The sequence below is a fragment of the Numida meleagris genome, chromosome 2 (assembly GCF_002078875.1).
Source record: "Numida meleagris isolate 19003 breed g44 Domestic line chromosome 2, NumMel1.0, whole genome shotgun sequence".
Taxonomy (NCBI): Eukaryota; Metazoa; Chordata; class Aves; order Galliformes; family Numididae; genus Numida; species Numida meleagris.
Window position 1 is genome coordinate 23,439,483 of NC_034410.1, and position 17,425 is coordinate 23,456,907.

Sequence of the window (17,425 nt, forward strand, 5' to 3'; positions counted from 1 at the left end):
CGCGGGTGTGAGCGCGGAGCCGTGTCGGTGCCCCGGCCGCCGCCGCCGCCTGCAATGGCGTTGAGGCGCCGCGGCGGTCGCTGCCTCCTGTCAGGCGTACGGCGGCAGCGTTCGTTCTGCGGAGAGCCTGAGAGGCAGCGGGGGCAGCGCTGAGGCGGGCGCTGGCGGAGCGGCGGCGGCTCCGGGCCGGGTAAGGCGGCGTAGCGCGGGGTGGGCGCCGCGGGGAAGCCCGGCACCGCGCTTTTGTTTCCCGGGGCCCGGCCGGGCGAGGTGCTGCCTCCGGACCCGCGCACCCCGGTGCGCCCGCCCACGAGGAACCGCCGCGGGGCTCCGAGCCGTCCGCTCGGTTTAAGTTCCTTTCCGCCGGCGAGACCGCGTTGGCGCCGATAGCGGGGTCGGTGCCCGCCCGCTCTGCGGGGCCTCCCCGCGCTCCCGCAGAGATCGCCGCTCCCCGCTCGGGTCCGGGCAGCGGCGGCCGTCGTCCCGCAGCGCCCGACTCGGGCGGGCACGCACGGGCGGCGGAGTCGCGAAGCTGCGGCGGAGGGGAAACGCTGCGGAGCGTGTGCGGGCCGGCAGCCCCAGGGTGCGGGCCGGGCTGGGCGAGGTGCTGGGCGCTGCCCGACACGGGACAACTTTCTGCGAGGGGAGCTCGCTTCCCTGAGCACCGCTTCGGGCATGGATGTTAACTGCGGGTTCCCTCGGGCTGCCGGTTCGTGGCTTGGAAGAGCCCCTCCGCGTGCGTTGAGTGTAATGGTATTCGAGCCCTTATGGTCTTCTGAGAGAGCACGGGTTGCAGACTGCCTCGGGGAGCAGAGCTGTCGCGTTTGCACGAATTGCCTTGCATTACTGTATATATATTACTGTAGTTTTATGTGTGTAGCTCAGACGTTTGCAATATTTTATTTAAAGAAAAGCTCAATAACAGAAGTAGCGATATTTTTCATAATGCATTGCCTTTCTTGTGCATGTGTGTTTGTGACGTGATACTTCCTTGTGAATGTGACAATCCACTCTTACACTGTAGAACACCAAGCCTGCATTGACAAAGTTCTTGTGTGTTTGTGTATCGTTAGGTTGTATTTTTTACCTTTTTTTACTAAATATGTCTAATAAGTAAAGGGAGATAATGGCTTAGATTAAAAGAGGTGCAAGTGCATGGCACGATTGAGAACACCCCACTTTCTCTTGCAGATTGAGCCCGCTGCTGCTCTGGGAAGGCCTGGGCCACACCGCTGTGCCCTAGCTGGGTTAGCCCCTGCCTGCGGCCCTGCTGGGGATGGCCCTGCCCGCAGGCAGCACCTCCTGAGCCTGGGCCGGGACAGGTCACTGAGTGCAGCTCTGCGGAAACTATGTAAGCTGGTTCTGCTCTCCTGAAGTAAACATGATGAAAACAGAGTCTTCGGGAGAAAGATCGACCCTCCGAAGTGCCTCTCCTCACAGGAATGCTTACAGAACTGAGTTCCAGGCCCTGAAAAGCACCTTTGACAAACCGAAATCAGATGGAGACCCAAAAACGAAAGAGGAAGGAGAGGCCTCTCAGAGCAGGGGAAGGAAATATGGCTCAAATGTCAATAGGATTAAGAACTTATTCATGCAGATGGGCATGGAGCCCACGGAAGGTGCTGGAGCTGCCCCCAAAACCAGGGGGAAGGGTGGCCCTCCATCACCTCAGAGACGAAACAGGCCCAAAGAGTTTGTAGAAAAAGCAGACGGTTCCATTGTAAAATTGGAATCTTCTGTTTCAGAGAGGATTAGCAGGTTTGACACCATCCATGATGGCCCTTCTTACTCCAAGTTTACCGAAACGCGGAAGATGTTTGAGCGCAACGCTCATGACATGGGACACTCCAATCGCTATTCCCCAAAGAAGGAGAAGGCAGTCTCCAACGAGCTGGCGGAGGAGTGGTGCAGCTCCAAGTTGCACAGGGGCAGCACTGACTCCCTGGACAGCCTCAGCCCCAGGACAGAGACTGTCTCTCCAACCGTGAGTCAGCTCAGTGCGGTTTTTGAAAACACCGACTCACACAATGTTGTTGTTTTAGAAAAGTCAGAGAACAACGAAGAATACTCCGTAACCGGTCACTACCCGCTCAACCTCTCATCCAGTGTCACAAACATCCCCTCCCCTGTTGCAAACCTTGAGGGCTTCAGCCCATTGAAGGATGCTGGCACATGGTCTCCGCCAGCCAAGCAGGGATCCGGTGCGATGTCTGCCGAGCACTCTCAGCATAACAGCGCGCCTCCTGCACTGAGACAGAAGGTGACCACGGGCACTGTGCCGGGTTCAAAAACAGCTGAAGAAGTCAAGAAAAACACAGAGATAAGGGCTGAGTCTGTTGAGAGCCCTGTGGTGAGTCAACAGGATCTGGTTCTTGACCGCGAAAGGTCTGCAGACAGTTCTGCCAGGGGTAAGGCAAAAACAGACACAGAAATTCCATTGCGACAAAAGGAACAATCAGAACACGCAGAGGGTATTGCTGATAGACCTGAAGCTGCAGAAATACCAAGAAATTTAGTTTCAGGAGATGATTTAGCAACAGATGCTGCTTCGGATGCTGCTGAGACCCATTATGATGAGGCAAGTGAGAAAGAAGTGCATGAAGATGGGAATGATTTCCAGAGTTCCCACGTGTACATGCACTCCGACTACAACGTGTATAGGGTACGGTCGAGGTATAACTCTGACTGGGGAGAGACAGGGACCGAACAGGATGACCAGGATGACAGCGATGAGAATAACTGTTACGAACCTGATATGGAATACTCAGAGATTAATGGATTGCCAGATGAAGATGAAATCCCAGCCAACAGAAAAATACAGTTTAGCCGTGCTCCAATTAAGGTAAAGTATCCTGCATTCTTTTCCAGCAGTTTGGTTCATTTTCAAAGGCAACTTGACTTGAAATACATTTTGACAATTGAACTTGTACTGAAAAGATTGCGGAGGATCTTTTGATAGTTTTTTTTTTGCAGTCAGCTAGTGAGCGTAATCCTAAATGAAGCAATCAAGCTGAGCTCTGATTAGCTTGTGTCATTTCCTGGGCTGCCTGGTGGCTGTCTGAGCTTGCCGAAATTGAGAATGGTGGCTATGGAGTCTGAGAATTTTAACATGGATGTTTTGACGGATGCAACTGAGCTTTAATCACATGGTGAATGTAGAAGAGAGTGTTTGGTGGCTTTTGTGCTGGTTGTTGTTTTTTTTCCATTGAAATTGCAGCTTCCTTAGATTGGATGGCTTTGCTTCAGCTCTGCTCAGATGTTCCTAAGTCACTGTGTTTAGACACTATGCCATGAAGTACAGTGTGCTGTTGTAGAGTGGGTCTGTCTCAATAGCAAAGGGCTGTTAATATTCTGCATCTGAATCGCTATCACCTTTTCTAGTAGCATCTTCACTTTTTAAAGTGTTATTAGACCTTAATATGTGTGTATTTAGTGTATGTCAGTGCAAGTAAGAGGCTATGGGAAGGTGGAAGTCGGTTGACTGAAACACCTAATGAAGGCTAGGTTTCTTGCAGAGTTCTTCTAGGTTTGTTTTTAAATACCTTGAAACTGCAGGCAAGAATGCGGACTGTTTTGAGTCTATTCAGCCAGGAAGGAATAACTAGTCATGTTTTTATAGCAGCGTTTCACTGTGGAGTCCTGGAGTTATGTATAGAAGCACTTTATTTCCAAGTTGTGCTTAAGGAACATGGTCTCATGTGCAACATGCAGAAACACAGTCATTTTTTCTGAAGGGATTCTTGAAAGGCTAAATCTGGTGGAGTACTTGAAACGTACACATTTTTAAATCAAAGATCTTTCATTGAAATATGCTTTACTGTTACTGTGTAAGTTTAGTAATGGAAATCACAAAGTCAACTAAAAAAATTTTACTATTGAATGTGAAATAATGTGTTGTAAAAAATTTGTGTTTGCACCATCTGTGGTTTGTGTTAGGGTAGGGTATGCATAGTTGTATTAGGAAATTTCAATCTGAATGAAGCAAGCAGGTTTTGGCATCCATGAATTGGGGTATGGAGAAAGGGGAATGGCCGTGTGCTCTTCATGCTTGGAGAAGACCGTTTTTCAGACTGAAACAAAATATTCAGTGCCAAGATAATGGAATTTTTTCGTTGTTAGTATTTTATTCAGGCTTGTGTCATTGACCAAAAATTCAAACAGTGTTTGTGCTCCCTCTGGATTATTCATGTAATTAAACGAGCTGAATTTCTTTAAATTTTTTGGAGATGAAGCAGAGAAAACTTCTGTTGCAAAGGATTCTGGAAGGTGCCCCCTCCCTCTCCTTCCCCTCTGGCTGCACTAACAGATACGATGACTGCCTTCTACAGTCACGTGCAAACTGGCTTTATTATATTTATTATAGTTAGAAAAGATAAGAATTTGGAAAGCGTCCGCAGTGACGTTACTCTGGATGGTAGGGTTTTCTGCTCTTGCTGTTTTGAAAGAGCTTAGAGGGACATTGGCATTGGTGTATTGCTGTGCCCTGTCTGAACTGTCATCAAATATTCTCTTATTATTTAGGTAAAACATTTTTCTTCTCAAGTGTTTTATGCTACGTTTATGTCGTATATTGTCAAGTGATAAGAACAGTCCATCAGGAAAATGCACTAAGAGTCGTTTGCTTGACTAATGAAAGAGTGCGTTTGTCATGGGTTTTGGAACAAAGCATTCTTAAGAAGCTTAGTCAAAGTAAAAGAATCACGTCTTTAATTATTTTAGCATCTTCGCTGTAGCTAGGAGGAAAGCAGAATAGAAGCTGCATTGAGAGAAAGCAGTGCGGAAGAGGTGACGCGCTGTGTCCTGTGCCCCTCAAACACGTGCAGCCTGCCAGCCTTGGGGGGAGGCAGAAGCGAGACCTCGTGGGAGGAAGAAGCGCAGCCGAGTTGTGGAGGACAGCAAGCTGCTTGCCTGCCCTTCCCCGTGCCCTGCCCTGGACATGCTGCTGCAGGCAGGGCCCTGGGGAGGCAGCTGCAGACAGAACCTTGTCCCCATGGGCTCCTGCGTGGCCTCTTTGATGGCCTCGCTATTTCAGCACGCTGCTAGGAGGCTGAGAGCTGGCTTTGAGGGGCAGCTTCTGTCTAGCAAATACCTATCAGTGATCAGTGCACAGAGTCCTGTGTTCTGTCCCCCTCTTGCAATTGTACCGTACTAATTTAGCAGGCAGGTCACTTCAGCTGTGCAGTACAGGGACGCTTGTGTAAGAATTTTTTCAGTTTTGTCCACTTCATGGGTTAGAGAGAATTTCTTCTTTCATTAATACTTTTCTGAAACTTTGTCTTATACATATGGTGCATGAGAGAGGAAAAGACAAGGCAATTCAGGAGTATTTTCTGAACTGATGAAAACTGTACAGCCTTTATTAAAATTAAGCAATTTGTGCTTAAATGCTCTGGTAGATAGCAGTTCCACCCAGGCTCAAGATGCTTAGTGCAGATTTCGCAGTATCATACCTCCGTTTTCCTACAGGTGAGCTCTGAAAAAGTAAAATTGAATTCTGCTTATCACCTGAGCAGGGAACTTGTTTAGAAACTTGCTCTGGAGAGAAGCGCAGAGGACAACGGTTACAGGAAATTCCGCTGTTACAGGCTGTGATTCGCTCTCAGCCATCCTGTGCTCCATGGGACCCCACTCTAGGTTTGTGGGATTATGTGCTGACCTCCGTTCTCTTGGAGTCAGTGGCTGCATGGGGGCTGTCTCCATCTGGGTGAGTTTCTTGGTTCTTGGAGCACTGTATCGCTGCTCTCAGCAGGTGTGCGTGTCTGCTCTGTACTGGTCATACAAATATTCCAAAGGGAGGCAAGAAGGAGCTTCTAGTGGGAGTGGACATGAGTCTGCATGTTCCTGATCAGGGTCTGTGCAATTTGGTTGCATGTGGAGTGTCTATGTAGCAATATGGAGGCCTTGGTCAGCACTGGACCATTCTTGTGCTGAGGTGTTTGGTATCTGCTTGGTGGTAGAGCTGAAACTCCCAAGTGTAAGAGGTGAAAACGTTCTGTAAGTGTGATGAGAAAAAAAGTGCAATCAAATAATTTTCTCAGGGATGCTTTTCTACAAAAAAAAAAAAAGGAAAAAAAAGCACAGAAGTTCTGTGGTTTGTTGGCCTTTTGTTGAGTTTTGCAGGGTTGCCTGGGAGTTCTGTTATACACTGCATCCCAGACATTATGGGATAATTGGGCAGGGTTGGCCAGCAGCACGCGATTCATTAGCTCTTAACTTTCCACGCTCTAGCAAATGGAAGTGTATTAATTGTCCACATACATCATAGACTCTTTGAGCCATCCTTCCCCATCTTGGATAGAATTAGGATGGAAGGTTAATGCCTACCTCTCTTCCTCCCTCCACGTCTGGTATACCGATAGCTGATGGCTACATCTCCAGTCAATACCCTATTTCTGGCACGAGGTATGTGATAAACCACTCAAAGCTGCTTGCAGAAATTGGTGTCTGCTGCATGGACTGTGCCCAGCACAGCTGAGGGGCAGGAGGGGTTGGGTAGGGTGCAATCAGACTGCATCGTGGATGGGAGGGAGCTCGGGGTGCAAGGAGCATGCCAGCCTAGAGCTGCCCCTGCAGTTTCAGGATTGCACAAAGCTTCCTTGGGGGACCCTGCATTGTAGGGTCAGTGGGAGAGGAGGTAGCAGGAGTGGAAAGTGTACAGTGGATGGAACATCCATACTTCAGCTAATTTCAGAGAAAAGGGTTATAATCTCTGGTGTCCATGTTTCATAGGTTGCTCCTCTCTCTCGTCATTCAACATAAGTACAGCATTTCAGCTTTCAAGATTGTGTTTTGTTCGCATTGTTATCAGAAGTTATTTCATTCAGGAAAAAACAAATATTCCTGTAAAGCAGAAAAACTTCGATCTTTTCAGAATGCAACTTGTAGGTTTTGTGTTGTTCTATATGAAAAAAAGATACTTTATGAGGAAGGGAGAGAAAGAAGTAGATGTTTCATAAGAGATTTTTGAAGTTTTGTTCTTAGTCTGTTTTGAAGATAATTTTTTAGTTATTCCAAAGCTTTCTACAAAAACTCTGGTTCCTACCAGCTCTTATGTTTTCATAACCTCTGCCAGTATTGGCAGGTATAGGTGTACTTCTATAGTATAGGTGTGCTTTGCTTTTTTTTTTCATGTGAGCCTTTGAAGAGGTTTTCCCAGAAGTGCTGTGACTGGAGATCAGTGTAAATATAAATGACATTTGTATTTCTTTTAGTTGTTTTTAAATTTCTTAGGAACTATATGCTGTTTTTTTCTCAGTAAAAATCAATTCCAGGAGTACATCTTTTCCTTTAGTTATTCCTCATTTCTCTCACGGAAACTTATTTAGGTTTCTAAATGGTCTCAAACACTTCGACTCTACAATCACTTTGGTAATTTTTGCTGTCCAAAATATGATTTGACTAGTAAACATCAAAATAAGGTACACTTGCAATGTTCTTAAATGTTAGTGTTGAAAAAGGAAGTATTTCTTTGCTGATTCAATGTTTAGTATAGCATTTATCCATTGTTAAAATCTTGATCAAATACTTTGGTTCACGGAAGTCGTAAGTGAAGGTGACCTTTCCACAAGCAATTACGGTCCCAGGTTCCAACCTTGCCAGTACTTCTATTCATGTAAGTGACTACGGAATTGGGTTTAGATGATATCCACATGTCCCTTCCAGCCTCATTGAGCCTATGGTTCTATAAATGAAGTGGTCCTGGTGCATGTTACGCATTTCTTGATGGCAGATGTCAAAGGAGGACTTGCAGAAGGGATCCACAGACTGTCCGATATTTAAAATGAGTAGCTATTTTGAATGGATTATTTAGGAATCCTTACAGAGAAATATAGATGTGCAGCTTCCTTCTGAACTCACTGGAATAGTGTTGTCCTTTCCTTAAATTTGCTTCTCTTCACTGGCTCCTGTGTCCATGCTTTGCTTACAACAGGAGGAGTGGAAGGCAGCTTTGACTATGTACTGAGAGACATGGCTTAGTGGGAAGTATTGGTGATAGGTGAACAGTTGGACTGGATGATCTTGGAGGTGTTTTCCAGCCCTGGTGAGTCTATGATTCTGTGAAACCAGGAAATAAGTAAGCTTAGACTCTGTTGCTGATTCCTACTGTAATACTGAAAACGACACTGAACCATGATGGAGGTGTTTGAACTCCATAAAACTGGCAGAAAGCTGTTTAACAGCTCTGTTAATTTTCACTTATAAAATAGCTTGGGATACTGAGCTAATGCTTAGGTAGCTTGAAACACACTATGTAAAATGGCATTATGTGTTTTTTCAGGTGTTATGAACTGTGGGAAATTCTACAGACTAAGTAGTCATAAAATGTGCTGTATTGCAGAGATTATGATGCAAACTTTGATTATTTGTAGAAGTTAACAGCTTAAAACTAGTTTATTTGTTCTGGTGCTAGGATATATGGAATATTTCTGGGACCTAGCTCTGTATTTCAGCTACCTTTGTTACAAGAATCTTGGCAAAACGTTTTGTATATTTTTGATGGGGAAGGGAACGAGAAATAGGCATTTTCCTGTAAGGAGACTGGATGCTCTCATGTAGAGAACAACAAGGTGAAGCATTACAGAACAAGTTGCTATTTTAGACATTAAAAAGTAAGTCTCTTCCATATAGTTCTCTCATATGTGAGGTGTATGATTGAGTTGGGATTGTATGCTTTCACTGACTGGGAGTCATGGCGCACGATAATTTTAAATGCAGAAGAGTTTTCTTCTATTAAATGTAAAGGAAACTATATTGGAGTGCAGTAGATGGAGTAAAGCTATTTGTCTAGCTCACGGAGTGTTGTGGAGACTTGAATTGCACTGCTAGGTCCAGGGACCACTTATTCCTGGCTGCAGTGCTCATACACAGATAGTGAACTAAACAGAAATACTGTTCCTTTGAACTTGGTTTTATAAGCACAGAGGACATTCTAGAAGAGCCATTTGTAGAAAAAGCGTTTGCATTGAGTGACTGATTGAATGAATCAGAGGTTTATGTGGTTTAAATTGAAAGGGTTTTCCAATTAAAGGTTTTGAATTTCAGAAATGCGGACTGAGAAGCTGTAGGGAAATTGACTGAAATGAGGTGAACCAAAGCGCCAAGGGAGCTAACGGTGGGGTTCTTGGAACCTCTTGCATTCAGAATTTGCATTCCGGAAAGAGGCAGAGTACATGAGCAGAGGAACTGCAGACCTGACTACAAGAGAAGTCAGCCAAAGAGAATAGCAGAAGCTAGCCAAGAATTTGCAAGGAGTGGCAAAAGTGGTTGTTCAAAAAATGGAAGTTGTCATAGAGTTCAGAAGTTTTAAAGTGTGAATAAGATGCTGCCAGAAGTCAAGCGGAGTTTGACCTTGTAAAGGAAAATAATCCAACTAGTGAAAAGCTGTTTATCCATTGAATATGCAACAGGAGGGGAAGTGAGGCATCGCACAGTAAGCATGAGGTTGTGATTAGAGCTATCACCCCCAGTGTGTTTTAATATTTTGCCTTCTTTTTTAGTGCAGTTGGTCAGGCTGAACATGGAGTCAGGGTTAAGAGTGAAATGAACGAATACAAGAAGAAACTCTTATGGTGGAAGTTCTTAGAGTGGGATGAAGATGAATAGAGGTCCTAGTGCTCAGGATTGATGGTGGTTGGAAGGAAGAAGTCGTGTTTCAGAAAATTTTGAACATACATTTCAAAAGAAGCAGAACAAACAGCAATAGAAAAGCAGAGATGATATTTAACTGTAAAAGAGCAAATGCACTGGCTATTTTTCAAAACATACAGAGAAGAGGTTGTTCTGGCAGCTTGAAAATTATCAATCTCTTTTTTTCTATAGCAAAGCAATAGAGAAAAAAAGAATAATAAAAGGCAGAGAGGCAAATGGCAAAATAGAATACATCTGGATGAATTTATGAGAGGTAGCATATGTCAGACTAAGTTAGTATCTGCCTTTGATAAGGTAGAAGACCTTAAAAATTTCAGTAGCCCTGTCTTGGGAAGTTGGAACATGCTAGCGACAGTTGCTTATGTCAGCAAGTGGGGAAACCTTAGCATCACATAGAAGGACTGTGGTAAAATATGTGTGACTGGGAGGATTTGAGTTATGGATATGATTGATGGGCTATGCAGTTTCACTGCAAACTAGTGACTTTTGTAGGGAGGGAGAACTGAGAAGAAAGCCAGCCTGTGAGTAGCTTGCACAGAAGGACAGCAGCAACCCGCAGTGCGATGCAGCTGTGCGGAGGGGAAATGGCATTCTAGGTACATGAAGCAACATATTTTGGTAGCGACGGGGAATTCTGAATGTCCTTTTGTAACTCACCAAGGAGACTTCATCAGGACTGTGGTGGATTCTGCCTCCGATGAGTGAATTTGCAGGAGAGCTGCAGCAACTTGCTGCTCTTAATCTTTCTTTTTCTTGGTTAGTTCTGTCATAAAACAGAGGGCTTAATAAATATGTCTTGCTCAATGAGGGATGGCAAAGTCTGAAAAAGAGCATAATTGCATCTCCGGTATATTCATAAAGAAAAAACACTTGAGAACTAAGTAGCAGTGTTCCTCTTTTAAGGCAGAATTGAGTATTTTCCAACTGAGATTAAAGAGTTGTAATAGCGAGCAATGGCACAGGCAATTTCCTTCTCTTTTCTTATGCTTCTAATAGGCCACTGTATTGTCTAGCAACGTCTATTAATTCTCCTCAGGTATGGAATTTCCTTCAGCACTATTGAACTTACAGGCCATGAATAATCTATTTAAAAAGTACCTGCTATTCCTGTAGTTAAATGGTACAAAATGACACCTGTTGTTCTCTGGTGTCCTTTTTATATAGAGAGTATTCTAGTGAGAGCGGAAGCTAATTTTGCTCACTAAATTGATTCAAGGGACCCGTCAGCTCCCTCAGATATTTCCACAAAGTCAGTGGAAGGTGTGAATGCAGAATTTAGCTCTGGGACCATGCCTTGTGCTAGCACACCTGCAGCAGTGCTTCTTACCGTGTGCACATCTGTAACTTTTTCATGTTCTTCTCTGCAGTTTCCATCTACCTGAGCATTCAGTGCGTAACCTCAAGGGTGTAAGATGCCGGTTCAGGTTGAAAGTATATCTTTTTGTATGCACTCTATGCTGTCTGTAGGCCTGGTGCCTTTTATTTCATAACGTGTCTTACTATTCACGTTATTTGTTCAAAAGCAATAAGCTATAGAGGCTTTTGAAAGTCATATTACCAAACTCCTGCCTAATTCAGCTAGATCATGGCCTTCATGGTAAACGAACATCATGAGGTTTTGTTCAGGTTTTAATCATCTTTGCATCTTTTAAATTTGCACTCATTTTTTAAGATGGACTGACATATTTAGATACTCACATACTTAGATAGGTCAGAATCTCCATATCTAGAGATATCCATGTAGATATTTTCCTGTTAGCTCCTCCTTCCTAGGAGCCCAAAGATAGCTGTTCATTAGCACTGAACTAAGTAATTGTCCTGTAGACTTCATTGTGCTTGTACTTCTTAAGTGGAATAATCAGAATATTTTAACACTGCAGTTTTTTCACAAGGGCAGACCAGAGCGAACTCGTGATTTTGGAGATTTTTGAGCACCCTTGAAAAAATACAGTAGTCATAAGCTGGACATTTAGAAATTACGTTTAGATGTTGTACTGAGGAACATAGTTTAGTGGGGAAATATTGGTGACAGGTGGACGGTTGGACTGGATGATCTTGGAGGTCTTTTCCAGCCCTGGTGATTCTATGAAATGTGGCAAAGTGCACTAATGAAACTGAAAGCATTTCAGTATGGTGTTTAAGAGCATGAGACTACCAGAGCGCACAGCTTTTTCTTCTTTGCCCAGTAATTTCCTCTGAAGTTGTTGCTCAGTTTTGTCTCACCTCTGTAATCTGGTAGGCTGACTGAAAGCAATATTCTTTATGTTTTGCACATTGCTTTTATGTCAGTATTTTAATATGTGTGAAGGGGGAAATACCATTAAACTGAGTTGATTTTTTTTCTTCTTTTCTCCTGATCTTCAGTAAAGCGATTTCCAGCCTTAGTAGCTGTAGATTAAAAATGACTACTTACTGTATTTAAGTACAAGTGCTTGATACAGTCATTACCAGTAAGTTTTGATCATAAAAAAGGAGAAGTCTCACTTGACCAGCCTGATAATCTGCTATGAAATGACTGGCTTGGCGCATGAAGGGACAGTGATAGCAATTTGCTTTCACTTCAGTAACGCCTCTGACATAACATCCTTATGGAGAAGCTGACGAAGTATGGCCTGGAAAAGCAGATACTGAGGTTTCTTGAAAACTGACAGAATGGAGATGTCGGCTGACGGGAATGTCACAAAGTGCAGAGTCCTGCGCCGAGGGAGGGGCCACCCCAGCACCAGGACATGCTGGGTGCTGCTGGGCTGGAGGGCAGCTTGGTGCAGAAGGGCATGGGGCCCTGGTGGACAACAAAATGAACATGAGCCAGCAGCATGTCCTTGCTGCAAAGACGGCAAATGGTATCCTGAGCTTAGCAAGGTAAAGTACTGCCTGCAGGTCAAGGGAGGTGACCCTGCCCCTCACTGAGTGTCGGTGAGGCCACACCTGCAGTGCTGGGTCCAGTTCTGGGCTCCTCAGTGCCGGAAAGACCTGGGCAATGCAGAGTCAGAGGAAGGGCTGCCGAGATGATGGAGGGACTGGAAGTTCTGTGCTGTGAGGAGAGGCTGAGAGAGCGGGGGCTGTTCAGCGGGGGGAAGAGGAGGCTCTGGGGGATCTGATTGATGTGTATAAATACCTGAACGGAAGATGCAAACAGGACAGAGCCAGGCTCTGTTCATCGGTGCCCAGTGCCAGGACAAGAGACAATGGGCACAAACTGGAACACAGGAAGGCCCTCTGAACACCACTGCTGTGTTGTGTGGGTGCTGCAGCATGGGCACAGGTACCCAGAAGCTGTGAGGTGTCCTTGGAGACCTTCAGAAACGATCTGGACTTGGTCCTGGGTGCCCTGCTCAGGGTGTCCCTGCTGAGCAGGGGTGCGCTGCATGGACCCAGAGCTCCTGCCCACCTCAGCTGTGCTGGGGTTAAGGCTTTATTTACCTCAGAAAATCAGTTATTTTGCCAGTTGTGAGCAAAGGAAGTAGCTGAATTACATCCAGAAGCAACTTTAATTTTGATGTTGGTAAAATATGCTGAGTGATCTCTCCTGTTATTTATCAAATTATGACATGGTCTAGTGGTGGGATCAGTTTGATTTAGTGATGTGTCTGATTGTTGGACTTGATGATCTTGATGGCCTTTCTGGTCTTTTCCAACCTAAACGATTCTATGATTCTGTAAGAATGCATGGTTTTGGAAGTCCAAAGATGGTGCAGCAGTTCCTGTATGTTTTTCCCTGCATGTAGGATCATAGAATCATAGAATGGCTTGGGTTGGAAGGGACCCCTAGGATCATGAAGTTCCAACCCTCCTGCCACAGGCAGGGCCACTGATCTCTAGATCTGGTCTTAGACCAGGTTGCCCAGGGCCCCATCCAACCTAGCCTTGAACACCTCCAGGGATGGGGCATCCACAACCTCATAACATAAACATTTAGGTAGGGAAATTCTGGCTTGTTTTTTGAATTGTGAAGCTTTGCCCTTTCCTTTTTTTTTTTTTTTTCAATGTCTATAATGTATATTTAATTGCTGATTAGAGTCTCAGTGTTAAACTCTGTAGAATGCTATGACAGACTATGCTTCATTGTTGAACACGGTCACAATATTGAATTTTTCTGGACTTCAAACAATTACAGAGCATCTAAAGGGTGCAGCATTTTGCTGCTTTGCAAGAAAAGCAAAGGGAAGAACTGCAGCTGTGTTGGTGTGATAGTGAATGGAGCGTCACCTTAATTGGTGACACAAGCTAATGACATTTGCATGCATATATATATCCATTACCTCTAACAGACAGTAGGTTTAGATTAAGGATTGTTAGCAGCCTTTTAATGTTTCCTGTTAACAAGAACTTAGGCACAGCAATGTTTCCTGTTTCTCAGTCAAAATAACTATCCAAAAAAGAGTTTGAAGTTATTTTTGTATGTATTTTGATGTGCTGTAGAATGAGCAGAATGACCTGAACTTATAAGCGATGCTGAACAATGCAGAAAGATTTGGGAAATGTTTAAACAAATATTATTAGTTAAATATTTATGACTAGGAGGGGACTTCAAAAATGACCTGTACAAAAATAAAACAGTTAAGGAGTGGTGTTCATTTGCAGCTGAGGCAAAGCCCGCTGATATTTTACATATGGCAGTGTCCTAAACATGTGGGTTGCTGTCTCTGTCTGTCCTTAGCTGCCTAAGCTATGTTGGGAATTAGGAGTGTGAATGTTCAGATGCGGCAGTATACTCTAAAGCTGTGGCTGAGTTGGTAGCTAATTCCATTTTGTGCTGTACAACTTCACCGCAGTCTCCAAATTATGGTGTAATGTATGAAGTTTCTAATGTTTGCTAGTTTCTCTATGAAATCCTTGCTGTAATGATGGACAGAAGGCATTTAGCTAATTTCATAAAACTCAACAACTCCCAGTAAATTGGGATCGCTGGCCATGACAAATGGCCTTTTATAATCCATGCCGTGTAGTGGTACATCAGTAGTCCTGTGGTACAGCATTACCCTAAATGCACAATTGCACACTTTCTTTGCCATTTTGCCTCAGTTGACTGCCCAGTGTTATCTGAGCGCTGCTGTTCTCAGTTATTTCTGCATGTAGTGGGTCTGCTCTCTGCTTGACTTCTCTTTCAGGATTTTTACCCTATATTGATTGTGGATATTTGCCAGAGTGCCATTATTGTTGCTGATGGCCAGGGACATCATTTTGGTTTCTATGCTTTATCTTGTTCTCTAGGGCTACATGCTTGACATTTTGCATTACTTTAAAAGTAGCCAAAAAAAAAGAGAAGTGTCTCATCTAAATTTTCAGTGTATGATTTTTTGTCATTGTTTTACGTGTAGTCATCACTTGAAAGACTGAAGAATTTTCTGTGGTTCCTTTCATGTTGTTTTTTTTTGCAGAGTTTATCTTGGTAAAGCATTCTCTGTGGGTTATGTTTGTAATTTCTTTATTTTGTGCTAGTGCTACATGGGCTTTCTTTCCCCATAAAAGTGGTTGTGAATCTGGAAAGATTCTTTTGTCTGTTTCCGTTTTGTTCAGGTTTTAACTGGAATACTTTTTTGAATTGAGTAGGCCTGTAGTGGCTGTAAAAACTCAGCAGTACGGTGCTCTGCTCCCACCTGTGCTGCGCTCTTCAGGGCAGTTCTGGTGTGCTCTCCGGAATGCACTTGAACTGATGAGTATCTGCTCATTTATTAACTGGAAGTTACTTTCTTTTGTGGGAGAATGGTAATTCGAATACTGCGACTTGTGTAACTGCTGTAATTTTCTCTTAGTTACGCTCTGTTTTTTGGTATGACTTAGCACTGATGGAGATGAGTATGAAAATGCTTCGATGTCACTTTTGAGCAGGCTGAACTTCATAAATGCAAAGCGGTTTCATTTTGCTAACGTCCTCGTGCACTTTATTTCTTAACTTCCCATCAGCAGCACACTTTGTTTACCTCAATCATAACACTTTTTATGTAAACCCTTTCTGTGTCTTTATTTTGTTATAACTTTATACCAGGATCTTAATTCATCCTCTTTGTAGAGATATGGCTCTAAATTATATATTATCTTAAAGTATATCATCGTGCTTACATACATAAAACTGTCTCAGTGAGAAAGAAATAATTTAGAAAGCAATGGGCATGAGAAATGCACGCAATTTCCAGTTCATCATCTCTTGCTAGTTTCTGAAGAAGTGTTAGTTCAGAGCAGTATTGGTAAGTTATATTGCCATTAGTGAGCAGATCTTACTATTAATTTAAAGAGAGATGTACTAGGAAGTGAATTTGCCTCCAGCTTTCTGCGTTGCTTATATATACATATTCAAGTTTATCAATTAAAATTTGTTTTAAAAAGTATCTGTGAAATGTGTAGCTTCATATCCATGGTGGCTCCAAGTGCTGTTCGTTCTGATTGCACTTTCTCTCTCCACAGATCTAATCTCACTCTTCTTTCCTTTTGATACTCTGCCTCTTCATTGTGTCAGACAACCAGAATTTAGGGGTGCCATATGTTCTGCTGCAGTTGTCCTTGAACCTGGTTAAGGTGTGGCTGACACCTGAGAGGAGAGGAAGCACCATCTGCTCTGGGCTGTGTTGCGGGGAATGTCCCTTCACCTGGCCAGCTCACTCAGGCAAATCTGCTGATGCCCCTTCTTAAAATACACACTTGCACACCTAGAAAAGTAGGAATTGAAAGAATGCCTTTGTTTGTGTCTGCAGGTATTCGGCTAACAAAATGTGGTAGTAATTCCTCAAAAGGTTTTGAAAGAGAAATTTTTGTCTTGAGAACTCTGTAAATTATTCTTCGATGATAAACAGAGTGCTCTCAAGGGTTTTCGCAGTGCAAGGCAAACCTGCTAGGAGGGTTAGTAGTAAAAATGTTGATTAAGGGTAAGCATGGTGCAGCTTCTCTCTGGTATGTTTTGTTCTCTATTTAACAAGGCTGGTACTATCATCATGAAATACTAGATTCAGACTCCTCGTCTTTTATACGCACTGGAATTCCAAGATACGGCTCCACTGATGACTGGCTGAATACGAGTTGTCTTTTAATGGTTGGCTTGAATTGCTTTGAAAATGAAGGTCAACATTTTATCTTTTGTAGAAGAGAAGGGGTCTGTCCCCTGCCCTCATTTTAGGCCTCACATAATTGTAGAATAAACTATCTTTAAAATACCTTTATTTGAACCAGTAGCTGGTGCCGATATCCACGTCTCCGTATTTGGTGCAGAACTCAGTGTTACTGTCAAAAATAAGATATTATGGGTTTTGGGGACACCCTGACATTGAGCAGCCCTTTGTCCTGGTTGGCTTACTGGTACTGAGAGTAGATTTCCAGTATTTACAACACTGGCTCTGTTTCAGTTCACTGAGCTTGTGTGCAAGAGCTGCCAGTGGCACGTGATGGGGTCACAAACATGGGCATGACAGAAGGGAGGAAATTCTGAGTTTATAGCAGCATTCACTGCCGTGATGTATCTGGCCTAAGGCATCTGCAAACCTCACCAACTAAGGACAGTGCTGGACACTGTCATTATGATGTAGGCGAGTCATGAGCCAGGGCTTCTGTACCATTTGGTTAGCACACAAAGAATGGAAAACGAGGCATTACATTAACATGCATTTGTAGCAGGGTAACTCTACAGACATAATGATGAATAAACCAAACCTGAGGATTGTGGGGAGTACCAGCCCTTACTCTGCCCCGACTGTCTTCCCAATGCAACAGATGCCGGGAATTGCAGTCTTTTCTGCAAGGAGCCTTAAAACAGTGCTCAGCAGGTGGTCTGCTGTCTGCTTCCGCT

At 43.9% G+C, this 17,425-nt stretch overlaps 1 protein-coding gene across 3 annotated transcripts in view; it reads left to right on the forward strand.

Annotated features, from left to right (window-relative positions):
- PPP1R9A (protein phosphatase 1 regulatory subunit 9A) overlaps positions 7 to 17,425 on the forward strand; it is a 134,240-nt gene continuing 116,821 nt past the window's right edge. Inside the window, exons 1-2 of one of the 3 annotated variants that reach the window (XM_021386252.1) lie at positions 7 to 190; positions 1,192 to 2,842. In XM_021386252.1, the coding sequence (XP_021241927.1) occupies positions 1,382 to 2,842 (1,461 nt within the window). In that variant the 5' untranslated portion in view covers positions 7 to 190; positions 1,192 to 1,381. Of the gene's footprint in view, positions 191 to 571; positions 754 to 1,191; positions 2,843 to 17,425 lie in introns of those variants that run through there. The other 2 variants (XM_021386253.1, XM_021386254.1) reach the window with 2 other exon arrangements.